Source organism: Balaenoptera ricei, chromosome 4 (assembly GCF_028023285.1).
Source record: "Balaenoptera ricei isolate mBalRic1 chromosome 4, mBalRic1.hap2, whole genome shotgun sequence".
NCBI classification, from domain to species: Eukaryota; Metazoa; Chordata; class Mammalia; order Artiodactyla; family Balaenopteridae; genus Balaenoptera; species Balaenoptera ricei.
This window is the reverse complement of record NC_082642.1, coordinates 153,385,365-153,413,016: the sequence shown is the minus strand read 5'-3', so window position 1 is coordinate 153,413,016 and position 27,652 is coordinate 153,385,365. Positions and strand designations below refer to the sequence as shown.

The following is a 27,652-nucleotide window of genomic DNA, read 5'->3' as shown; positions in this document are numbered from 1 at the left end:
AGTTCCACTCTAGAAATTTCTCCTTCACACACATCTATACTAGGAAATATCCTGCAGTCATGAAAATGACAGATGTAGATCTCCATGGTCTGATACGGAAAGGGAGTCAAGGCATTTTGAAAGAGATAAAAGCAAGCTGTAGGCCAGAAGAGTTCCAACAACAATGAAAACTATAGTGTTAACAATAATGATAGTTAAAGTGTATTGAGCATTTACCATGTTCCAGGGCTCTAAGTATTTTATGTGGTTGTCCCATTTAATTGTTAAATAACCTCATGAAGTAGACATAATCAAGAAGAGCATTCAGTTTGAAAACAGAAACAAAATATCAGGAAAATAAATTTATCTTTAACACAACAGGTTAAAGTTATAAAACTGTGCATTCAAAGAATGAGCATGTATTGGGTTTTGGTTTCCTTTTGAGGGAAGGGGGGCAAGGAGGAAGACGCAGGACTTTTCTAACAAATAACAGAACAACAAAAGGCACTATGGCCTTGCTTTGTATTTAACTTTTGAGGCACCATCAAAAAACGGTCACTTTTTAAAAATAGGGCTTTACTAATTTCTCTTAGTGCTTTGATATTCAAATCGTTCTCCTTTAAGCACCTATCAAGTAATCAGCCTTAAGAAATGAAGAGAAAACTGAAAACTAGTGGAACTGTGGCAAAAATGGCTTTGCAGTTTCTCCAGCACCACTTTCATTGATTTCATGAATTTCTGTATCTGTTGTAAGATTTACAATTTCACTTTGCAATCAATTTATATCTTTGTAGCTAACGGGAGATTAACTCTAAAGACTGGTGGCAAGAGTTCCTACTGCTAATTTGGGGGGGATGTTTGGTAGAATGAATTTTCTAAGTGGTCGGTTCATTAGTAAATCCTCGCCTATGAATATACAGATAGCCACGCCTGTGTATGCAAAGTTAAGTTCCCAGATGGCCAAGAAATTGCTAACAGCAAGTTTCTAAAGCAAGGTACTAGAGAAGGGAGTCAGAGAGAGGGGAAATAAAGCAAACAGGGAAGGAGACTAAGTTTTCACTTTATACTTATCTGAATCTTTTTTCCTCTTATGAGCCTGTATTTTGGAATTTTAAAAAATTAGGGCTTCCCTGGTGGCGCAGTGGTTGAGAATCTGCCTGTCAATGCAGGGGACACGGGTTCGAGCCCTGGTCTGGGAAGATCCCACATGCCGCGGAGCAACTAGGCCCGCGAGCCACAACTACTGAGCCTGCGCATCTGGAGCCTGTGCTCTGCAACAAGAGAGGCCTCGACAGTGAGAGGCCTGCACACCGCGATGAAGAGTGGCCCCCACTCGCCGCGACTAGAGAAAGCCCTCGCACAGAAACGAAGACCCAACACAGCCAAAAATAATAAATAAATAAATAAAAAATTAATACTGATATATCTCGTATTATATGACTTTCAGAAATCAGTATTAACACAGGATTAATACTCCTTTAGCCAAAAATGACCCTCTCCTAATAAAGACATGCCGTGCTATTTGAAAGGGATTTTTATTACTTATCATAGTACACATATGTAAAGGTAGCTACTACTAGAAAGAGATTTATTTTTCCTTTTTTCTTGGGAGGAGGGCATTACAGAAACAAAACAAAACAAAACAAAACAAAACCCTTACATTAAAAAACATACCTGAACTTCTCCAATTCATTGTTTCGGGATTTTTGTTTTCCTTTATATTTTGGAGGCTGACCTGCGAATACAAAAGTATTTGTTCCTGAAATCTGTACATAAAAATCTACAAGCTTGAAAGTAAAACATTTTTTAAAAATGTAAATTGGAATAAGAAAGCAAAGGAGGCAACACTGTATGTGAGTCTAACTATAAACAGGTAAGCCAAAAAAAAGAAGCTACTGATGATGTTTCTCTATGTATGCTATAAAATTATTATAAAGATAAATTATAATGATGATTATCATTTAGTCCTATAGTAGATATAGAAGAGATACAGGCTGTAGTTCCTGTTCTCAGGTAGTTTACAATCAGATGGGAAGAAAAGACAGTCACTTCACCAATTAAATAACAATCCCCATTAAGAAGAAAAGAAGATGCATTGTTACTGAAATATTTATTCCATAGTAACTGCTCTTGTAACTCCTAGAAGGGAAAAATCACTTAAGCTGAAGTGGCTGGGAAACGCCTTAGTGGGGATGCAGCATTTGTATTTAGTTTTAAGGAACAAGTAGGATTTGCAAAGAATGGGCCAAATGAAGTTTTATTTTAAGAAACACTAAGTAAACCTGTGTGACTGGGCGAGTTAAGTAAGGATAGGTTGAAAGCGGCTGCAAGCCAGGCAGGTTGGTATGAGTGTTTACAGGCCCAGGGCTTCTGACTCCCCAGCTCTGCGAGCTCAGCCTTCATCCCACTGAAAGGAGGAGAGAGCCACTGTACGCTTTGGGGCAGGGGAGTCACATGTGCAAAGTTGTGTAGAAGAGAGCACAGCAGTAGGGACCGGGTGTCTCTGAGGGAAGCTTTGGGAGAGATGGCAGAGGCAAGTCAGAGCCTATGTATTAGGGAGGGGATGAGAGCCTGAGCTCTGATGATCTCAGAAAACAAAAGAGGCTTCTAGAAAGAAAGAAGAGTTCTAGTTTGATTTCTACTGTGTGACCTAGGGCAAAACTATTTAACCTAACCCTGGGACCTCAATTTTTTTGACTGAATATAGATGCAGAAGTATGGATGGTATTTAAATTATTTAAATGTGCTATCTGATAATAATGGTCTAAGAAATACCAATCAATTAAAAGCTGTTTTCAAAAAAACAGTGTTATTCTCAAAGGTTTTTCACGTGCTATAAAGTCACATCAGGTAAGACAAACACCTGCGTTTCCCCCTCTCTGTCACTGTGCTGAAGTGCTAACCAGCAGTTAAGTGGAGCAGCACTGGAGCCTAAGAGAAGATAGAGCTGCAGGAAGTAAAAGACAGAAGTGGCTGCCAGAAGTAAAAACACTGAAAAAAATAAACAAATGAACCAAAAAACAAGTGGAAGGAAAAGAGAGCAACAGGATCACTAACTAGAAGGTCAACAATCTCACCACAGTAACTCTGAAAGGAGCACATGAAAGCTTGAGATAAGTAACCTGTGTGTAACAACAACTTTGAGTTGCTGAATTCTCTCAAACTCTGTTTTAAAAGGCAGAGAAGAATAACCCACTTAGAACGATTTCTCTCAAAAGCTGGGAGTGGGCTTCCCTGGTGGTGCAGTGGTTGAGAGTCTGCCTGCTAATGCAGGGGGCACGGGTTCGAGCCCTGGTCCGGGAAGATCCCACATGCCGCGGAACAGCTGGGCCCGTGAGCCACAGCTACTGAGCCTGCGCATCTGGAGCCTGTGCTCCGCGACAAGAGAGGCCACAATAGTGAGAGGCCCGCGCACCGCGATGAAGAGTAGCCCCCGCTTGCCACAACTGGAGAAAGCCCTCGCACAGAAACAAAGACCCAACACAGCCAAGAATAAATTAATTAATTAATTAATTAAAAAAAAAAAAAAAAAGCTGGGAGTATAAACGGAGACTGAGAAATAAACGAGGCATGAGTATCCACTTCTCTGGAACCCTTCATTTCTCAAAGATGCCAAGTAGACAAGGTCTGGCTGTGTGTCTGCGTATTTTCTAGATGCATAAATAAACATATGCACTAAGCACATACAATTTAAATAAACTAGTATTAGGCTAAAGCATCCATTCTCAACAGGGGGGACATCACCCCCAAGAAAGTCGTAACTGGTTATTGGAAGATGAAACAAATCCATTTTTATATATAAAGCACACATGTACATACAGTACATAAACAGATAAACAGTATCCGTGATATTAAAGTTTCACGAGGGGAGGGTAATTAGGGGAAAAAAGTGTCTAAAAAGGCTCTGGGAGCAGGGGGTAGATAATGAAATAAAAGTTGAGAAACACTGGCCTAGTGGAAATTAGGTAGCAGACCAAGAAGAGTGCCATTTTTCTTCTCCATTCCTTTATTTGGTTTTCCAAAATTAAATTTATTAAACAATATGAAAAGACTGAGCGTTGATTTCAAATAAACATTCAATGTTTTCTCAACACAGAAGCATTGTAAAGTAAAAGGAGAACAATAGGAAATATAAGTGAGGCTTGTGAGAATTGTAGGGCATGGAAGTTGAGGCAACACTACGCTAATTCAGCAACAATTTACATATGGGAAAAAGACTCACTTGATGGTGGTAGAAATTCAGGATGACAGTCACAATCATCTACCTTCAAAGCTTCATCTGCCACCTACCATGAAAATAAAATTAGTGACACTTTCAAAAAAATAGAGCCATGAACAATTCAATAGCTAAATAATAAAACTGAGTAGCAAAGAATTTATCCCAGTGCCTAGAATACTCAGCTTTACCAAATGAATAAACAAACTGATAACTACTGAACAATTAATACTATCACATCTTTCCTTATTCTCTTCTCCCTAACTGAATACAGCTTCTTTGAGACTTTCATTATTAACAACAGAAGGACTTTACAGCAGGTTGGGAAAGTTCCCTTCAATGCGTACTACATATCTAACCCGAAAACACCAATTCCCTTTTTTCCCCTCAAACCCTGGAAAGAAATATAAACGTGAACTTGGTGATACCTGCTGAGCTCTGAGTGCACTACAGTTCAGGAAAACTCAGACACAGGTCATCTGGGACACTGATCACAGAGCCAGGCTATAGGCTTAGAGGTGCGTACTGGTTTCCATTATCACAAAAATATTATTGTAAAAATATAAGACTACCTATACTTGAAATAATTCTAATTTTAGTTTTTAACTGAGCTTACCTTTGGATTCTGATTACCACCGTTTGCCATTTCGTGGTTAGTTTTTCTGGAATTTTTTTCAGTCTCCACAAAGTTAAGTGAAGTACTAAATGCAGGTGCTGATAAACTAGGTATGTAGGCCCTGAGTGGTAATAAAAGAAATAATCATTTTTAAAAAATTATTTTTAAAAACTTATCCTTCAAACAAAGAGGTTTCAGCACGTAAAGCCTTTTTACCTTGAAAGCAAGGTAATACTGTTTCAAAAAGAATCTCTACTTGTGAGATTGGGTTTCATACATAAACATTACTTTAAATTTGGTATTAAAAACTCCAAATAGATTAAGAACAGTTCAAGAAATGTATTCTGGTTTCTAATTTTAAAATAAGTTAAGTCTCCCTGTTATAAATTTAACAGCTTCAATATCTTAGGCATTTAAGCATGTGGGAAAAGCTTAATCTATTTTAAGTGCCAAGTGAAAAACGTAGAATCCTGGCTGCTATTTGTTTTCTTATGAGCACACTCAAGTCTATCTGCTGCCTATTTCTAACAGAAGTGTCTTAGCCTTTGGAAAGACATCAAGAGGCTGGAAGCAGATGTTTCCAGGACAGAGGTGAGGGGTAAAAGGCACAGACTGAGCCCCGCTCTCTGCTGCCAGGAACCTCGTGGCTAAACTGGTGCCATTCAAGCACAGTAACATCCAATTAACATTTCACGCCTCTTCTCCCATAGGCTTAGGCTATGGCTCTCCGATATATACATATGCAAAGAATTCAGCCAAACAGTAAGCAAAACAAATCAGGCAAATCACAGGTCGCCTGATCTTACAAACACTTTAAAAACCTCTTCTCACCCTTCCATCTCCAACTTTGTTGTGGTTGCTATTATCTACTAAAGCATCAAACAGCAATTCTTAAACTCAGAGCAAAACCATTCCAAGTAACAGCTACTGATCTGATATTAACTCACCTGCTTTCATAGAAGGCTTTAATTGGATTCCTAGTTGGTGTTCGACCTACAAAAATGAATCACACACACACATAGTAATCAGTGGATTGGCAACACATATTTTAAAAGATTTTCACATTTCTTTTAAGCTGACAGTAAGAATATCAAATTTAGGGAACTGAAAAATAAACCTAAACAATTTTACACTTCTAGATGTTTTTAGTTTTAGAATGATGTCAACAAAATGTTACACAAACCTTATCTGACATCTCATTTTATGTGATCATTGACTAGATGCAGCAATATATAAATCTCCATCAGAGACAGTACCTGTCTTCAAGGAGCTCACAATCTTATAATCATGTTCTGTTGGATGGCAACATCTGCTAGTGAAATAGGACTGCTCAACTCAGCTTCATAAGACACTAACTGCCCAAAGAAGAAATAACAGGAAAGATCTATATGCTGAAAGCACAGAATGAAAGCATTCAGGTACTGCGAACGCAAAACGACTTAGGAGAGAAAACAAGGGTAAAATGAAAATCTGGAATTCCTAGCCTGCACACTAATTTATGATGTACCTATGTATATACATACATTCAGCATGCTACAGAATTAGCCACAAACTTGGTGCAAAAACATCAAACAACTCTATTGAAGGGCCTTTTCTTTAGGAAATAAGTATAATAATGGAGAAAAAAATCTTAAACTTTGTTTCAAAAGGCTTTACTTCATTCAAAATTTCAAGAAAGTGTATTTTTCTACGGAAGAATAAATAATAATTTGTTGCTGTTTCAAATAAAAAGTACAAATCATTTATTATTACCTTTTGGAATACAATACTAACAAAATTCTACATGAATAGAAATGAAAAACTTAACTGAGTTAACCGAAATAACATAAAGGAAGTACAAATCATCTGAGAATTGATTTATGGTCCTCCATTAATCCAAGAAACCCACCTTCAAAAGTTTTAAAGGGAATTCGACTGTAACCAAAAGAATCTTAGGTGAAATACCTTGCAGGTCTTCTATTTGTTTTTGTAACTTTACATGCTGCTGAATTAGATCCTTGATTCCCTCAGGGTCATTTTTACAGAGTTTTTGAGCTTTTATGTTTGCTTGCAGGGCCCAGTCATATTCCCCCAGCATAGAAAGAGCAGCACAATAACGATAATGACCCTGTTCCAAAAAGATAAATTCAATTTTTTCTCAAAAATATGCTCAAGTTAAAGAAAATAGATAAGGAAAAAATATTTTGCTTGAAAACTGATTAGTTACTTAAAATGTTAGATTAGGATCCTATCAATAAAAAAAATAAATAAAAATGTTAATACCTCTCAGGAAATAAAGTCACCTAAATGAGTTAAATGAAAAGCTACGAATAATATTAATAATTTTTAACAACTGACTAGAGATCAGTGTTTCTGCTTAAGAGATTTTTGTACCCCCCCCAAAGAAAATAATTCAACCTTTACTATACGTAAGAAAGAAATACACTATTTTTATGTCAAATTAAGTATAAAAATGATGCATTATAAAAAACTTAATTTTTTTCAAAATACTTTTAGGCAGTAATAGTCTCTAAGTCATTACACTCCCTACACTTCTGAAGTCAAAAGAGTTTTAGAGCTGGGAGGAACAATCAGCCTGTGCAGTAGTTTTCCAACCCTGCTGAAGAGCACGGGCACAGATAAGGGGTGCATCTATTAATTCCATCTTTCTTAATCAGCTTTTAATTATTTTACCTCTAAATATAGAGTTCTTGGCTTTAAGAAAAGATCCAAAAACCACTGATTTACTCTTAATTCCAAGGATCAGGTTGTTTGTTTTACTGCTACAGAACCATAGTCCTGGCTGGTCCCATTTATGCGTTTTGGGAAATCTTCTGTATCAAGCATGAACATTTTAATCTAGAAAGCTAATATTACCAAACCTGGGGCTAACTCAGCCAACCCCTCTTGTAGCTACTCCCAAATCAAACTCCCATTTTAGGCACAGTATCTCCATTTAAAAAGTGATTTACAAGTGAGAGAGGCTAGAAAGTGGCCTAATGCCACATTTATTTAGAGACAAACCAAAGAACTTGTATCTTAGGACTCCAGGTCCAGAGCTCTTTCCTCTTTACTACACATTTTACAAAGAACATTCTGATTCTACGTGAAAATATGAAATCAGAAATAAGTGATCCTTTTAAGAAAGATGCGACTTCCACTAAAAGAAGCCAGAAACAACCAAAGGACCTCTGTTTATGCAGGTTCAGAGCGTATATAATCCTACTCTGGTGCACCAACCCAACCTGTTCCAGGGCATTTCTTAGCCAGGCTCTTGAGTCTCAGATCAAAGATCCCAATTCAGATCGCATTTGGTTAAACTCTGCTTTTCCTCCAAAGGCATAAGATAAAGAGTTCTCACAGATACGCTACAAGACCAAAATTCTATCCACTAAGCATATATCAACTTCAAAGTTTAAATAACTGCATTAAAAAAAAATTACAGCATAGGAAATTATGAGAGATTATAAACCTTACCTGCTAAATTTGTAGAAAGTGCTTCATTTCTTTCTCTTTTCCACTCACCTTTCTCAACTTTTACTGGGTCCTTTTCCCTAAACTCTGTAAAACCCAGTGTAACTTCTATCAGTTGAGAAAGGAGTTTATTCAGATCTCTCTGCTGAAGTTGTGTGAATGAAGCTTAAATTCAGAAAGTTTCTTGAACCCAATTACAAAGGAAGTTTTGCTCTTCTCTGACATTATCTCATTCTCTATCACATATACAGTTCATCTCACTAGCATCCCCTCCTCTTGTGTGCCATCATGTCCCTACTCCACACAGTAATGCCCCCACTAGTGCCCCCAGCTCAACAATGGCTGGCAGGGGAGAAGCATAGCTGTGACCCAGGAGACTGGCCAATCCAAATGCACCACTTCCCAGGTCACAGTAATTGATCCACAGGTGGGCACATGGCTCAACCAGGATCAGTCTGAGGCGTTCCACAGTCATACTACATAAATACTAACAGAAGCTCTCTCTCCACTAGAATAAACAGTTATTAGGATATCACTTTTTCAAAATGAAGCCAAGAGAGCCTATGCTCTAATTACCACTTGTGGTCAAGACGGAGTAACAGGGATTGGATAAACCCTCTTGCTGAAAACAAACGAGGACAAAATACATGAAACGAAGGTTTGCAAGACACTGGATATCAGGCAACAAAAGAGAGTGATCCCTGAGAGATAAGAAACACAGAAAGCCCTATGATTGCTCCAGCTTACTTAAGGAGAGATTCTAAGCCATAGCACAGGGAGAAGGAACCCAGGGAGAGACCACAGTCTCAGTGAAGACAGAGCCAGGAGTCCAGGAAAGCCAAGGCAGCTCAAGTTCACAGGGCAGAGGACCAGAGAGGAGAGAGCTGGACAGAGAACTCCAGAGATCTGCAGAGGGTCTCCCTTGAGTCTTCAGCTGAGTATCAATGAGTACATGCATGTGGGGCAATTCCCCAAGCCAGGGAAAGAACCACTTGAAAGACTAAAAGGGAACAGTAGTCCGCACTGACACAGGGCAAGGAATAATTCCTGTTCCCACTGACCAATGCAAAAACATCATAATTCATGGAGTATTAACTAGAGTACTCAAAAGAGTTTTGCCTCAGTTGTGCAGAAAAAATTAGCCCTAGACCAAATACCACTATGATATCACCCAACAAAGCTTAAAACAACACTCCAAAGAATCTGTTTCCAAGTAACTTCAATGCATCCCAAAACAAAACTCAAAAGTATTTACAGAAATACAAAAATATTAGTACCAAACAAGGTAAAATTCACAATCTCTGGCATCCAATCAAAAACTACTAGGTATGCAAAGACGGGAAAATGTGATCTATAATGAAGAGAAAAAAAATCAATCAATTGAAAACAATCCAGAAATGACACAGATGATAGAATTAGTAGAAAAGGACATTAAAACAGTTATAAATATATTTCATATGTTCGAGAAGCTAAGGGAAAAACTGAACATATTAAGAAAAGACATGAAATATATAAGAAATACTCAAACTGAAATTCTAGAGATGACTGCTATAGCATTTAGATGAAAAATAAATTAGATGGAAATAAAGGCAGATTAGACATAGCAGAAGAAAAAAACCAGTCAACGTGAGGACAGAGCAATAGAATCTAGGTGAAATGAAACAGACAGAGCAAAAAGAGAAAAAAGATTAAAAACGATGCTAACAGGGAAGCACCACTGAGAAACCAAAAGAAAAATGTGTACAGATCTGGATCCGACCATGCCTGAAGCTGACCCCCTTGACTTTTCAATTACATGAACCAATAAATTCCCTCTTCTACTTATGAGTCAGGTTTTGTCACTCCCAAACAAAAGGATTCTAATACACTCCTCAATATTAAAAAGTTCTTGAGGACATTTGTGAGGCTATTGGTTTGTATCCTGTATAACATCAAAAGATAATGCACTTGGAAATGTCAACAATTATCTGTTGACTATACTGTTAAAATTCTCACTCTTTGGGATACAATGACTCAATAGACTCAGATTCATAAAAGAACTCATAAAAGAATGGGGACTTCCCTGGTGGTCCAGTGGTTAAGACTCTGCACTCCCAATGCAGGGAGCCCAGGTTAGATCCCTGGTCAGGGAACTAGATCCCACACGCCACAACTAAAGATCCCATGTGCCACAACTAAGACCCGATGCAGGCAAATTAATTAATTTATTTATTTATTAATTTTAAAATATTTAAAAAATAAAAAATAAATAAAAGTAAAGAATGCATCTTGCACAGTCTACTTTTGTTTTTGAAGTTTAAAATATCCTTCAATGAGCATTCCTTTCTGGTAAAATAAAATGATAAATGACCTCAATATATAGTTACCAAATTTTCTGAATACTTACTAAGAGTTGTGTTTTTCATCTACACAAATACTTTTGCAACCATCAAAAATATCCCTATTTAAAAAAATGAGTGAACCCGCATAAATATAGTCAACTGATCTCTGACAAAGGACAAAGGCCATACAATGGAGCAAAGACAGTCTTTTCAACAAATGATACTGGAACTGGACATCTACATACAAAAAAACGAATCCAGGGACTTCCTTGGTGGTCCAGTGGTAAGGAATCCGCCTTCCAATGCAGGGGACGCGGATTCGATCCCTGGTTTCGGAACTAAGACCCCACATGCCGTGGGGCAACTAAGCCCGCATGCCGCAACTACTGAGCTTGCACGCCTCAACTAGAGAGAGAAAACCCACGCGCCACACTAGAGAGAAGCCCACACGCTGCAATGAAGAGCCGCATGCCACAATGAAGAGCCAACACAGCCAAAAATAAAAATTAATTAATTAATTTAAAAAATGAATCCAGACCTAAAGCCCTCGACAAAAATTAACTCAAAATAGATCACAGACCTAAAACTCCTAGAAGATAGCATAGAGGAAAACCTAGATGATCTTGGGTATGGTGATGACTTTTTAGATACACCAAAGGCATGATCCATGAAAGAAATCATTGATAAGCTGGACTTAATTAAAATTAAAACTTATGCTCTGTGAAAGAAATGTCAAGAAAATGAGAAGGCAAGCCCCAGTCCAGGAGAAAATATTTGCAAAAAATACACCTGATAAAGGACTGTTATCCAAAATATACAAAGAACTCTTAAAACTCAACACTAAGAAAACAACCAATTAAAAAATGAACCAAAGACCTTAACAGACACCTCATCAAAGAAGATACACAGAACTTCCCTGGTGGCGCAGTGGATAAGAATCCACCTGCCAATGCAGGGGACATGGGTTTGATCCCTGGTCCAGGAAGATCCCACATGCCGCGCATGCCACAACTACTGAGCCTGCGCGCCAGGCTCCGCAACGAGAGAAGCCACCGCAAGGAGAAGCCCATGCACCACAACGAAGTGTAGCCCCCACTCGCCGCAACTAGAGAAAGCCGGCGTGCAGCAACGAAGACCCAATGCAGCCAAAAAAAAATTTTTTTTTTTTTTTTTTTTTTTTTTAAATTCAAGACCCATTTATTCTCTAGTTCTGCCCACATGGAGCCACCCTCCTTGAAAAGGGGTTGAATCCTTCCGTTCACTTTAACACCCTGTGCTGAAAACATGTCTTCCGAGGTTTCAACCCCGAGATCCACAGTCTTAAAGCACTGATTCTTAAACCTCATCTAGATTTCTCCCCTTGGATGGGGGGAGATGACCCAAACACAGAGAAGAACAGCTCAGGACTATGGGCTCTGCTCGCCCAGAAGACCTTGCAGCTCCCCTGACCAGCCGGCTGGAGCCAGGATTAGGACCCTGAGACGAGGGGCGCCTGCTGGGCTGCTGCCACCGCAGATGGGCCACGCTGCCGTTGGGCGCCTTCCTGCCCCACCGCCACCGGCCCCCAACTCCTGTCCTCTTCATTAGGCTGGCTGTCACCTTTAGTTTCCCTGGAGTCTGGGGATTCCAGACGGTCTCTGCTCACACTTCTGGATCACGCCTGCTGCCTCAGAACTGCTGATTCACACTGTCCTGAAGCCAGTCCTAGAGTGACAAGAGCCACACCTGCAGGTCTATTCCACTGACCAGACGCACAGGACCGAGCTGGGCCCACGGACCTACAGCTTTTGTTCAACCCTCCAACTTAAACATTTCAGGAAACAGCAAAATGCACTCTCCACCTTGGTCTGGACTGTGTCGGCTGGTCATTCTTGCCTAGCTTCACAGGCCAACAGCCACTGTCCTTCCTTTCTTGCTCATCACTGCACCAGCGGGTCACTCCTACCTGCTGCCGTCACACACCTGGCAACCTCGTGTTCCGGGGCCAGCCAAGAACTGAGACCCCAGCAGGCCCCTAGTTCCCAGCAGGCAAACTCCCCATTAAACTACTGCTGCCTAGCCGTGTTCTCGAGGCTTCAGAGCCGGGAAAGTGCGGAGAGGATAGCAATCCGCGGCGCCCACAGCCCCAGACCCACGATGCTCCGCGGAGGCGCCGGAACCTCGCCGCACCCACCCGCGCCAATAGAAAGGACCTCTGCGCCCGCCTGTCCCGCGGACCCGGGCGCACACCCGACCATCGCGACCCACGATGGAGACGCGGAGGGCGGGGCTCGGCCGGCGGCGGGCGCTGGGGCGGGCGGGGACCCGGGCTCCGGCCTCTAGCCGCGCGGACCCAGCAGGCCACCCGCCCTCCCTCCCTCCCCACCCGCCGCCCAGAAAGCCAAAAACATTTTTTTAATTTAAAAAGAAAAAAAAAAAAGATACACAGTGGCATATAAGCATATGAAAAGATGCTCCACATCATATGTCATCTGGGAAATGCAAATTAAAACAATAAGATACCACTACACATCTATTAGAACAGCCAAAATTCAGGACACTGACAATGCCAAATGTTGGCAGGATGTGGAGCAACAGGAACTCTCATTCATTGCTGGTGGAAGTGCAAATGTTGTAGCCAGTTTGGAAGGTTTGGCGGTTTCCTAAAAAACTAAACATATTCTTATCGTATGATCCAGCAACCGCACTCCTTGGTATTTACCCAAAGGAGTTGAAAATGTATGTCCACACAAAAACCTGCACATAGCTGTTTATAGCAGCTTTATTCATAATTGCCAAACCTTGGAAACAATCAAGATGTGCTTCAGTAGGTGAATGTATAAATAAACTGTAGTATATCCAGACAATGTAATATTTTTCAGTGCTAAAAAGAAATAGCTATCAAGCCATGAAAAGACATGCAGGAACCTTAACTGCATATTACTAAGTGAAAGAAGCCAATCTGAGAAGGCTATACATTGTATGATTCAAACTATAGGACATTCTGGAAAAGGTAAAACTATGGAGACAGTAAAAAGATCAACGGTTACCAGGAGTCTGCGGGGAAGGATGGATCAGAGGATGTCAGGGCAGTGAAAATACTCTGTATGAACCATAACGGTGGAATACACGTCATTATACATTTATCCAAACCCATAAAACACGGAACACTTAGGGAGTGAACCCTAAGGCAAACTATGGACTTTGGGTGATTATGATGCATCCACGTAGGTTCATCAGTTTTCACAAATGTATAGCCCTGTTGGGGGATGCTGATAATGGGCGAGACTATGTAAGCATGGGGGCAGGGAATTTACAGGAAATCTCTGGACCTTCCTCTAAATTTTGCTGTGAACCTAAAACTGCTCTAAAGAAAATAAAGTCGTAAAAAAAAAAAAGAGTGAATATTTTATGTTTGATAAGTTAAGCCAGGAATAAACATTCTACATAAAGTCCTCAATGTAATTAAGAAAGTTCTGAATTTAAGATATATGAAAGATAGCATATGTATTGTGTATATCTAATGGACATTTCGAAAGAATAAACTGGGAAGGAGGCAATATTCAAATGATTAAGGGTGAAAATTTTCCAGAAATGCTGAAAGACATGAATCCTCAGATTTCAGAAGCCAAGCTATCCCAATTACGATGAATTTAAAGAAAATTCCTCATAGACATATTGCAATGAAACTGCCAAACGTTAAAGACAGCGAGATCTTTAAAACACCCAGGAAAAGAAAAGATTACAAAGGAAAAATAGCAGACTTGTCAACAGTGGCAAAAAAACGTCAAAAGAACGTAGACTCAAACATCTGCAAAGAATATTATACCCTGCTGAATTATTATTTAATAACTGGGATAAAATAAAGCCATTTAAAAAAATACAAAAAAAGAAAGTTTTAGTATATTTTTTTCTAAGTTGATAATAGATTGAAATGGCAAAAGTTATTCCTGGAAAACCAGTATCATGGTCTAGGTTTCAGTATTATGAACTCTATCATCCATTTGTTCCATAAATTAATTTATACAGCACCTGCCAAATGATCAGCAGAGGTTATGTTTCAAGTACAACAGCAACTCACGATGAAAATGGCAACAAGCTCATCGCCTTCAAACAGAAGCACAGCCAGGGCTGGATTCTCAATACAATTTTATCTTTTACTTGCAATGACACCTTGCAAAAAAGTCACTTTACCCTTCCGGGACTCAATTTCTTCATCTATAACTGAGGCATTTAAAAGTGACTCCAATATTTGGAGGCAGAAGTCCACCTGGAGAATTTTATAATCCCCAGACTCTAATACACTCCTAGGCCAACTGAATCACAATTTGGGGGCTCTAAAATTCTATGATTCTATTCACACTGGCTTATAAACAAATATGTAAACACTTTAAGATCTAAATATTGGTAAGCCAGTTAACTCATTTCAACCCATTCATTCAACTCATTTATTAAATCAACAAATACTGACTATGAGTGCTTGCTATGTGCCAGGCAGCTCGTCAGGCAGTCCAGATTCAGAAGTGAACCAACCAACCAAAAACACCTGTCCTCAGGGAGTTCACAATGTACTGGAGCACACACAAAAAACAACACAACTTAAACAACATATATCATATGTTCAATAATGATAAACGCTAAGAGGAAAAAAAGTAAAGCAAAGAAAAATAGCAAATGTCTAGGAAGGGGCAGGTTTTGCATTTTAGTAATGTGGTCAGGGAAGGTTTCACTGAGAAGAGAACTTTCAGTGAACAATGAAAGGAAGTAAGAGGGCTAGCTCAGGCTTTGGGGAAAGGCACTCTAATTCTAGGCAGAGGGAAGAGCAAGTACAAACTGGGAGTGGACCTGGCATGTGTAAGGAACAGTGAGGAGGCCAACGGGCCAACAGAGTGGACAAGGGAGAGAGCAGGAGGAGTGAGGTCGGAGAAGTAACGGATGTTAAAGACAGGCGGCTGGTCAGATAGATCCTAGTAATAACTTTGATCAAGCGAAAAAACCACACTCATCCACTGCTTTATTAATGTATACTTAGGTATTTGCAGTTCTGTGCCATTAAAACAATACCACAGTGACCAATCTTGTACATCTCACCAGGTGCACATATGCAAGAATGTTTGTGGGGTACACACCCCTGGAATCAATTACGGCATATGCACATCGTAGTGCTCTCCAAGTTGGTTGTGACAAATTCACACCCCACTGGTTTACTGAGAGCTCCTGTTAGTAAACACACTACTGACACTCAGGACTATCGGTCTCTAACTTTTGCTAATCTGAAGGACTCAACATCACATTGTTTTTCACTTGTGGGTGTACACGTGGGTCTGCTTGGAGGCTGTCTATTAGGCTCTCTCTATTAGGTTTCTATCTCTTTACAGTTTTAATTACTAGGAAACAGAATATACCTTTTTCTATCGCCCATTCAGGTTTCCTCATCTCTGAAATGCTTGTTTATTTCATTGGCCTGTTTTCTACTGGGTTTCTTACTTATCTTCGTTCTTTGCATATTCTGAATACAAATCCTGTCAGTTATATATGTCAAACTATCTCCTCCCAAATTATTTCATTCATGGTGTCCTGACATACAGAAAATTTTAAGTCTGAGATAGTCGAATTCATCAGAGTTTTTTCCTTCACTGACGTGTGCATGTATGTTATTTAAGAAATCCTTTCCCAGCTCAAGGCTATAAAGCTAGTCTCCTACAGTTCCTTCTGGGTTTTAAGTCTCATTTTCCACAGCCAGTCCTTAATCCATCCAGAACTTGTGGATGCCGTCACCTCAACCATTAAGGGATGTTCATGATCCCTAGGGGCTGTTTGTCCTCCTCAGACACATGTGGCCCTTACTGCTGGGCTGCATCTCCTCTCTGATCATGGAAATGAAGATTCCCCCGCCACATTCCTGAGCTCTGTATAATTTTATCCAGCATTCTGACATACAGATTTACATTCTGTAAACAGATTTTTCACAAAGTTGTACGGCACTATTTGTCCAATGTAAATAAGAAAGAAACCTACCTTTGTCCAATTGTTCTTCAGAATAATAGCTCTCTTTCCATCACCAAGTGCATTTCTAAAAAAAAAAAGAATAAAATATTCAAACTAAAGGCATTATATATTGTATATCTATTTATACTGTAATTTTCCATATATAATCTAGTTTTTAATTTTTTTAATCCACGTAATATATGTCTATTATAGGAAATTTGGAAAATACAGAAAAGTAAAACAGAGGGAAGAAGTCACCCAGAGTCACAATCACAATTACCCAGGAACAGCTACTTTTAATATTCCAGAGTACTTCCTGCACACAACTATTTACATCTTACCTATGCCTAACTTCTTGTTATTCTTTGTACGGTTTTTTTTGGTACTATTTTTGCATGTCAGCAAGACTTCTGATCTCGGAAAATAAAACTTCCAGATCTTTCACACAACACATCGGCTAAGCTATAGTGGACAGGGCATGAAAGTTGGGATATGAGATGGGGATTAAGTCCAACTCCATCACTGATTCTCACTGGGGCTGTGAAGAAGTTATTAACCTCTCTGGGGCCACCTTCTCCTCTGTACCACGAGGCTAGTAACCGTGTTCTTCCTGTTTTCAGATACTATGCTAAAGCACAGTGCTTCGTAAACTGTCAGGTACTAAGGTCTAACACCTAGTCTCAGTTTCCTGGCTTCCTTACATTCAATGACCTCCTCCTCTACCCCAGCTCAGCCGCCCACCACCGCCCTCCCAGGGAACTTTATCGCCACTCAAAACTGTTCAAAGCCCAGAATCACTAATTCAGGCATCCCACTCTTTCCCCTATAACCTAGCTCCTTCTATCTTACTTGTTCAACTGTTCCTACTATCTCCTCAGGGTGCCCAACTCACTGACTTACGCACTTTCTCTTTTTTTTTAACTTCCTTATTTATCTAGCTTAAGATTCGTTGGTTCATCATTGCATATTCCCATGCATACAACTTGTTTATACTTCTTTGTCCCTATGTTTACATCTTGCTCTATGGCAAAACCCAGCACTGGATCAACCCTGCTTCCTGCTTTCTCCATGACTACATCTAGGGAGCCAAGTACTGCTGGAGAAAATTACACAGCAGAGCACACAGGTAGCGCTACTCCTCAGGATTCCAACAACCCAAAGGGACCTTCAACATTGTTAACGATCATTTCAGATCAACTCATTCTCTAACTTTGTAAAATGATCCTTTCAAATCTTACGTCCTTTCCTCAAACTTCCAACTCCCTTTCTCTCAGCAGATGAGCTCTGCTTCTATTTCAATGAGTAAACTACAGACATCAAAGAGAACTCTCTCCATTGTCTACAACCAAACTTAAAGACAAACCCACATCTGGCCCTGCCTTTTCTCTTTCACAATAAAAGTGTCTTCTTCTTCCTTATATGGCCAATTTCTCCACTTGTGCCATATAACTATCCATCCTTACAATACCAATTATCCCTTCTCTCACCTGTAAAATTACCCATTCCTTCTCAAGAATCTACCCCATCAATTTTTTTTATTGTGGTAAAATGTACGTAACATACAATTTACCATTTGAACCATTTCAAATGTAAAGTTCAGTGGCATTAAGTACATTCACATTGTTGTGCAACTTCCTATCAACTTTTAATATGCTCAGATCTCTCTCATTTTAAAAAGCAAATAAAAAAATAAATGTCTTAAACCCTAAGCAAACACTGTTGGTAATCTACCCAGCAGCTATGCCCTCCCTCTACCTGATTACTAGACTTCCATCCTGAGGGTCTACCTCACTACTACAAGATTTAGAGATAATTCCTAATTAGTTTAAACCAATCATGCCAATCCTACTCTCCTTTCCATTGACAGGTTTAGGGGTAATCAGGTGACCCAGACCTGAAGGGACCTATCACCCTTAAAAAGAGATTACAAAAAAATAAATAAATAAAAAGATTACAAAGAAGAACAAAACTAGGTAACTTATCCTACCAGATAGCAATACCTACTAAAGGGCCATATATTTTTTTAATAAAAATAAAAAGCTGTCTAAAGACAGATTATCTAGCAAACAGAATAGGATATAGAAATCAGAAACAGAGCCTTACACATAGTCACCTGATCTATACGACAAAGATGACACCGCAGTGCATGGAGAAACACACTCTTAAAAAATGGGGCTGGGTCGGCTGAAGGGGGTCTCTTCGGTACCCCTACAACTAGTGCACAGCCTGCTATGTAGAGAGGCTCACTGGCTACACGTTCAAAGAACGAGTGAACGGATGAATGAATAAATGTGTCCTCCACATACACATGCCAGAGGCAGAGCAGAGGCAGCAGCAGAAAGAGGGTGGGGGGCTGCGAGCAAGCGGAGGAGCTAGAAAGGCTTCCGCTTCCTCCTCCTCCTCCTCCTCCTCCTCCATCCATCCATCCATCCACCCACTTCTTGTGCATCTACTACATGCCGGGCACTGTGTTATGGACACAATGTGGACAAGCTGGACACGGCCCTGCCCTCTTGGGGCTGACATTCTAATGGGGAGACAATATGGGAACAAATAACTAAGTGATTTCTAAGCCACATGAAGACTACTGAGGTGGAGAGTGAATTTTCAGGAAGAAGGGTCAGGGCAGGCTTCTAGAAGGTGATATTTGTGCTGCAACTCAAATAAAGGGAGGGAGGGAGCCCTGTGATGCCAGGGAAGAGCGTCCCAGGTAGAGGGGACAGAGCGCGCACAGGGTCTGGGGCTGAAAGGGGGGCAAGCAAGCAGAGGGGAGGGGTGACAGCGGAGGCCACAGAGGTAAAGAGGGGAGGGGGCAGGGATGGGAAGGGTTCCTGGGTTGGGGGCCTGAGGGCCTGCGAGGGCTGGAGGTGAGGGCAGAGGCCTGTCGGTCTCCAAGGGCAATGCTGACGGATTCGGGGCAGGAAAGAGAAATAAGAAGGCTGTCTCATCAGAGCTGGCTTTGGAAGCCTCAGGGCCAGAGGCGGTACTGGGGGAGAGGACCAGACCCAGGGGAGGGGGCTCCAGAAAAGCAGCCCAAGCAGCAACGGACGGGCAGGTTTGAGGAGGCGGGTTCACTGTGGTGGGAGCTCAGAGTAGGGGATCCTGGGAAGCAGAATTAGCTGCAGGTAACGCCAGGATTGCAGAGAGGTGAGAAGCGGACTGATCCCCACTCGCAGGGTCTCCGAGGAGCCTGGGGTGGGAGTCGGGGTGTGGGGAGGGCCCTATTCTGGCCTGGTCCCTCAGAGGCAGGGCTGCGGTGGGAGCCCCGCTCGCTTGCCCTGGAATAGCAGCCCCACCAAGGCTGGCCCTGACGTGGGGGGCGGTCTTGGGCCCAAGAAAAAAGAAAAAAAGAAAAAGAAGGAAAAAAAATGGGGCTGGGTCAACTGGACGTTCATATGAACCTTGAACCCTACCTCATACAAAATACAAAAACCAACTCCAAATGAACAACAGATTTAAATACCAAAGTTAAAAAATCAAGCTTTTAGAAGAACAAAGAACATTTTGTAGAATAGGCAAAGATTATAATCAGAACACAGAAAGTGCTTACCACAAAGGAAAAAATTGATAAATTGTACTATATTAAAATTACTACTTCCACTTGTGAAAAGAAAACATAAAGAGCAAAAAGGCAAGCCACAGAGTGTGAGAAGGTATTTGTAATACATATATTTGACCAATGACTCATATCCAGAATTTTTTTAAAAAAACCTCTTACTAATGAATAAGACATTCAACTCAAAAGAAAAAAAAATAACAAAAGACTGAAGATTCAAACAGGCACTTCACAAAAGAGAATATCTGAGTGGTCAATAAGCACGTGAAAAATGTTCAACTTAAATCTCCTAAATCAACTTAAGGAAATGCAAATTAAAATCACAGCACTGTAGAATGTCTAAATGAAATGACACAAAATAAGAAGTGTTAGTGAAGATGTGGAACTAAAACTCTCATATGCTGCTGGCAGGAGTGTAAAATGATACAACCACGCGTGTGCTTATGTTCAGTGTGCTACAGCTGAACATAAGCACACCCTCCTGTCCCAGCAGTGCCACTCCTTTATTATATACTTAACAGAAATGAAGACATGTGTTCACAATGACACTATCTAAGTCAAGTACCAGAAACTACCCAAATGCCCATCAACAAGAGAATGGATAAAATGTGGTATATTCATGCAATAGATGAACACTTTACAACTACATGCAACAATATGGATCTCAAACACAATGCTAAAAACCAGACATAAAAGAGCACATACCACATGATTCTGCTTATATTGCACAAAAGCAGGCAAAACTAACCTATGGTGTCAGAAGTCAGGACAGGAGTTATCCTGGGGGGAAGTGGGTAGTGACAGAAGGAGGAACAAGGGTGACTTCTGGGTTACTTGGGTTGTGATCTGGGTGCTAGTTATGGTTGTTTGGTTTCTGAAAATTCAACCGATACACTTATGAACTGTACACTTCCCATTGTATGTACTAAGGTTTTAGTTTTGAAGATTACAACAGTCATCCTTCTGCTGGAGGCTGTAATGTCCAGTGTGGTATCTGAATTACAGTAGCCATCCCGCCATCCTGAGGGGGCAGCCTGAGGTCCAAGTCATACAGTGGGGCTGGAAAAAAAAAACCTAGGTCTTTGATGACATAAACACACAACCTTAGAATCTCCGTCTTCTGGAACTCTTGAATAAGGTAAGTTTTCTTCACCATTTAAACCAGTTGGATAAGAGACTTCTGCTATTTGCAGCCAAAAACCATCTTAATGCAACGGTAACCCTCTTCTGCTCTTCACTGCCCCTCCCCCAGAATACTTTAACAGCTGCCTGTGCTAGCTGGCTCCATTTCCTCACCCCCATTTCTCAACCCACTCCAGCCCAGCGTCTGTTCCAAGCTTCCCACTGACTGCTCTCCCTATGGAAACTAAAAGAGATCCATAGAACTGAATGCAAATTCCAAATGGCTTCTCAGCAACAGGCAGTGCTGGCTACTCTTCCACTTGCTTCCATGATCCCACACTTACTTTCCTCCTACCTCTCCGGCCACCTCGTAGAAGTCTCCCGTGCAGGTTCATCCTTCTCTAATGGGCCACTGTTTGTGTCCCTCAAAGCTCAGTCCTACTTCCTCTTCTAATCTCAACCCTGCCCTCTCTTGACTAGTGGGTCTCAAACCTGGCTGCACATTAGTACTACCTGGGGGGCTTCTAAAAGCCCAATGCCCAATTAATTCAATCAGAACTTGGACTGTAGCCTACAAAACCCTCCTTGGTCTAGCCCCTGACCACCTCACCCCCTCCTTCTCTGTATTCAGACACACTAGTAATTCCATGAACGCAACATGCTGTGCTCGCTTCGGCAGAACATAAACTAAAATAGGAATGCCACGTGCTCCTTCCCACACTGCTGGCCCACTGTCTAGAACACAGGGACTATGTCTGTTTTTGCTCATTTCTAACATACCAGTGTTTAATGTTATTTATTATAATAAACAATACTACAATACCTATAATATATTATATTGCTATTATAATTATAATCACGTTATAAGTATATTTATTAATATATCAATGTATATTAACATCTTCGTATTTACTAGCATTTGACCACGTTTGTCTACGAAAGCAAAGTGGGTGGAGTAAATTACGTCGTGTTACTGCTCATACAAGTCACTGTAGCCCAGGGTCTAAACACTCTGGAGGGCAGGACTGACTTTAGCAGCAGCAATACCCTGCACAATACATCTATGAAAACAGGAAAACCCAAGAGATGCAAATGGTTATCCACTCCTGAAGACTGTGTGACACAACAGTAAGTGTACTGAACAGAGGGTAAGAAACAGAGCTCTAGCATAGATGCTCCAATTTATTACATGTTACATGGGAAAGTGTATTTCTCCAGTCCCTAGCCCTATCTAGTTCCTCACATACAGTATGTTACACTTTGCCCTAAATTATGTTATGAAAAAACACTTATTTCCCCCTCCTCTAGCTTCCATGTGGATTTGCTAGATTAATCACTAGCGAGCTCTCTCCTCTCCCCAACTCTCACTAACTTTTCCCCGAGGGAATAATAACTTACGGCGGGGGAGAGGCATCAATCCTATGGGGCTTAGCCTCTTCTTTTTCTTTCTTTGGGACCTTATCTTAAACAGCAACATAACACCAGATTCCCTTCTCCTCCAAGCTTAAAGTTCACAAGGGCCCTGTTGCCTGGTTCTGTCTGTGACATGGGTAAACTAATAATAAGTCACTTGGCTATCAGACTTAAGGCCCGGTTCTCCAACAACTGTATTAGTAATGGAGGCGAGACTGCATCACCAATTGTCTTCTGCTTCCATCTCTTAGCTAATTCTGGACTTGGGAGGGGAAGGAGATGCCATTAATTGACTCTCTAAAACCACAACATATAAGTATGTAAGAACTTTGAATACCACAAAAGAATTATTTCTCCCCCTATTGTACATCATCACTTTCAGGGCCTGACCAGACCACAAAGTAGTAACAATATTACTCCCCAAGGTTCTCCATCTTACAATGAAACAACAAAAGCAGGATTCAGATGTAATGTCAGTTACTGTCAAATATGCAGTGACTATTAACCATTGACTGAATAAACACATACATTTTAAATCAAAAGTTAGTGTCTGGAATTAAAATTACATATGCTCTTTCATCCAAGTAAAATAAATTTTTATCAGGAATTTATCCTACATATATATATACTTGCATCTGAGTGTAGTATGTAAGTAAAAGGATATTCCTGTATATAATTTTTAAAACTGGAAATAAGCTATATTCTAATACAAACTAATTCACTGAGTAAAATACTATGCAGCCATGAATAAAAACTAGGATAGATCTCTATATTCACTGATATGCAACAACTCCAAGATTTAAACATTAAAAGAAGCAAGACGTACAACAGGGTGTATAATATGCTCTTACCCATGTTAAAAAAAAAAAAAAAAAAAGGGACATATACATTACACTGAACCAAACAAAACTGCCTTATTCTGATTTATAAAAGCAACTTCATTTGGTTCAACGTAATAAGTGCTAGTATAGTCATGAAATATCAATATCATGGAAATACACAAGAATCTAAAAGAAAAGAATTAGGGCATGGGTCTCAGCTGGGCAAGAGTTTTCAGCTTATCCTTTAGTAGTACTCAACTTTTTATGATGTGCATTTGTTACTGCTTTTTAAAAAGGGGATGCACCCCAAAGAAGACTGAAAAAATAACTCTTTCCTTCAAAAGCAAATACAGCAGCTTTTAAGCAAAATAAAGAGACCACACAAGGAAAAGAGAGGAATAATTCACCAACCAACACGTACACTAAAGCTCCCCACACACACTAAGATTTTTGAAATTCTCACAGAAACATACAATTGACTTGATTTATACCTCAGGCCTCAGAGAAATTCAGAAAAACACACACACATACACACATAATTTAAAGTCTATCCACCTGCTATTAATCACAAGTTGGGAGCTAATAGAAAGGAATATCATACAACAAGTAGATAGTTAAATACCAAAAGGTCAAAGTAAATATCAAGTTTTAAAATTCCATCGTTTGGGGCTTCCCTGGTGGCACAGTGGTTGAGAGTCTGCCTGCCGACTCAGGGGACACAGGTTCCAGCTCTGGTCTGGGAGGATCCCACATGCCACGGAGCAACTAAGCCCGTGCGCCATAGCTCCTGAGCCTGAGTGCCACATCTGCTGGGGCCTGCGCGCCTGGAGGCCGTACTCCGTGGCGGGAGAGGCTACCGCAATGGGAGGCCCGCACATCGCAACGAGGAGTAGCCCCCGCTCGTCGCAACTAGGGAGGGCCCGCGTGCAGCAATGAAGACCCAACGCAGCCAAAAATAATTAAATAAATAAATAATAAAATTCCATCGTTTTCCAAAGTAAATTTTTAAAAAAATCCAAGGCTAAGCTTTTGCCTTTTCCAATTACATTTCCCATTACACAATTTATCCCATCCCACCAAAGAATTCAAATTTTCACATGAGTCCCACAAGAATGAATTAAACAGTAAGCCTAATCATATACCTTGCATAATCATTGTAACTACAGACGCTATAGATGCCTGATTGCTTTTTCTAGATTCCCCTCTAATCTGAAAATTTCTAATTACTTCAATTAAAACCATCACTCTAAAATGCCCTCTAATTCTCAAATTATACTTAAAAAGTGAACTTACAGAAGACCAGAATAAAAAGGACATGTCACCCCAGCCAGGCATTCTGGGATACACTGCACACATTCCTCAGCTTGAAGGATTCAGCAGGGAGAAGCAGTGGCAGGAGGGAGCATATTTCCACCCACCCCTCCCTAAGCCCAACCCCATTCCATGTGCTTCCCCAGGGCAACATCTGCTGACCTGGAGGTGCACACCTCTGGAGAGTGGTAAGGGTTCTTTCTGACTGACTCCTGGCCTCCCCTATACCCACCCAAAGGTGGCCAGACTTATAAGTATAGGCTATTACAAGTGGGGCTATTCAGCATTAAAACCTCCACCACTCTCTGACCATTTCTGAGTGAAGCATTTTCCCCACACATACTTCACCTCAGGCTCCCAACCACTGGTCTTAAAATACTTCTATTTCTCTCCTTTCAAGATTACTTTCCACTTATTTTATCCTTAATGTTTGGTGTTTTTTTCTTTTTTTCATCTTATGTGCATTTTAAATTACACTTTGTGTTACTTTTTTATCAAATATACATAAAAGTACAGAGAATAACATTAACATAACCAACACCGATGTACCGGCTTAGCAAGACCTTAACGTTTTGCCGTATTTACTTCAGATCTTTTTGCAGAGGTCTGTTACAGCTGACACCCACTGTGAACCATCCTTCCCAGCTCCAGTCCTTTTCCCTCCCTCCCTCTCTCCCCAGAGACAGCCACTCCCCTGGTGTTTAACATGCCCATGCACTTTAAAAACATTGTTAATACATACTATATATAATTACGGATATGCATATTATTTTGCACATTTTAAAACATCATATAAATGGCATCATACCGTACAAATCATTCTGCAACTTGCTTTTTCACTCAACATTGCATTCATTTTAACTGCTGCACAGAATTCCATTGTATGAATATACCATAATTCATTTTATCCATTCCCCTATTGATGGACTTTTAGGTTGTTTCCATTTCTTTACTCTTAAAAACCACGCTCTAATGAAGGCTCGTACACATCTTCTTGGGTAGCCCAGAAGCGGGCGGCAGAGTACGCACATCTTCACCTTGCCAAATGGCTCTCCACAGTGATTGCACCAATTTACACTTTTCTCCAGCCGAGTATGAAAGTTTCCTTTGTTCCACATCCTCTCAAACACTTGGTGTTATGAGGTTTTTAAATTTTTGCCAATCTGATGGGTACGAAAGAGAGACTCACAGTTTTTAATCTGCACACCCTGTAAGGATAATCATGTTTATTGACTATTTAGACCATTATTTTAATTTTTAATTTTTTTCAACTGCCACACTGCCGTTTGATTCTATCATCACCTTACGGTGATTAATAGTAGGGACCCTGCATCCAGGCTGCCTGCGTTCAAATTCGGGCTCCATCACACCCACCTAGTGTCTGAGGACACTGCTTGACCTCCCCAGGTCTCAGGCTCCTCATCTACAACGACACAGCAGCACCTACCTCACGGGGTTGTGAGGGTTTTATGAGTCAATACACGCAGAATGCTCAGAACAGTGCCAGGGAGGTCAGATGCTTTACCCTCAGCTGTGCCTGCAGCTGCTCAGCCAGATTCCCGTAACGGACCTACCAACCCTCAGATGTGAGAGCTTCAAAACATCTCAATCTTGGTAACCCAGCTAAATGGCATGGGTCCTCCTGAGTCAATGGCACGTCTGAATCACTGGCAACATGTTCTTCTCTGAAGTCGTATCAACTACTCACTTGATCAGGAGTTATGTGTATTGCAGGTTCAGAAAACATTATCCCTGCATTACTGAGCAAGTCATATAAACAATGAATGAGGTGGGAAACAACAGTAAAACCAATGTGGCATAATGCTTCTGACATTAAATAAGCATCCAGCACATATTGGTGATTGCCTAATAAGGAAATGCTGCTGACCTGCCTCTAAAGAAAACTTCATTGGTGTTGAATCACAAACCTAGACCGGCAGGAAGGAGGTACAAGGATGGATGCACAACCCTGCTCTTGACCTGGACCTCACCAGGCTACCTGGCTTCTGTACTTCTACTTTGATGCACCTCCTTTACAGCAGAGTTTTAGCAGGATCCTGCTTGAGTGTCTAGCATTCAACACTCATGAAAGAGGGCAGAAACCCCTGGTTTGCCTCTCAGCTCCCGGCGATCCCCTATGCAGAGGGGATGACCTTCCACCCAATCAAGGTTTCAGATAGGTGCCTCGATTTTCACAAGAGGCTAGCCAAGTTGCCCAACCTATTCACCTTGAAAGCATACAGATTGACCTTCAAACAGCACAGGATATCTGCAATTCTGGACCTAGCCAGAGGCAATAATCTAAAGACATTTGCAGCTCATTTCTTGTCAGAACCAGTTGAGGACAGTGGTATTGACGGAAGACTGTGTCAAGCCCATCCATTCCTCTAGACTAGATAGCCTCGGTTTATCCACGGCTTAAGCCATCTAAAAGCTGCATAACGTTAATACAGCGGTATTCTCCGAGGTGGTGATTTTATTTTCTTCTTTTTAAACTCTTGTATTTTCCAAATTTTCTACCATGAGAAAGTGTTCTGTTTATAATAAAAGAAAAACATACAGGTTATTTTTAAAAGCTTCATACTTGGAATATACTATAGTCCCCACTCCCACCTCCCAACGTAAGTGCTTTCCCTGAAAAACAACTGATATCATATTCTCTGCTTTCATGAGAAAACTTAATGAAAAAAATTATTGATGAAACCCAAAACTGTACTCTCAGGGAGTTTTTTCCTTTGAACAGGAATGTTGCTGAGGTTCTTCTCTACTCCACCACTCAGTTCATATTACTTCTAAGCCATATAAGAAACTTCTTCCAGAACTAAACACCGGGAAAACAGTTTCACCTGAGCAACTGGTGTCCTCTTTCTTCATGGT

At 40.7% G+C, this 27,652-nt stretch overlaps 1 protein-coding gene across 11 annotated transcripts in view; it reads right to left on the bottom strand.

Moving 5' to 3' along the window:
- The window catches only part of TTC3 (tetratricopeptide repeat domain 3), a 141,732-nt gene that overhangs the window by 87,532 nt on the left and 26,548 nt on the right, over positions 1-27,652 (bottom strand). For 10 of the 11 annotated variants that reach the window (XM_059921519.1, XM_059921517.1, XM_059921527.1 and 7 more), the window contains 6 exons: positions 16,583-16,637; positions 6,756-6,918; positions 5,759-5,804; positions 4,812-4,932; positions 4,202-4,265; positions 1,654-1,714 (listed from right to left, as the gene is read on the bottom strand). In XM_059921519.1, coding sequence (XP_059777502.1) covers positions 1,654-1,714; positions 4,202-4,265; positions 4,812-4,932; positions 5,759-5,804; positions 6,756-6,918; positions 16,583-16,637 — 510 coding nt within the window. Of the gene's footprint in view, positions 1-1,653; positions 1,715-4,201; positions 4,266-4,811; positions 4,933-5,758; positions 5,805-6,755; positions 6,919-16,582; positions 16,638-27,003; positions 27,212-27,652 lie in introns of those variants that run through there. The other variant, XM_059921524.1, reaches the window with a different exon arrangement.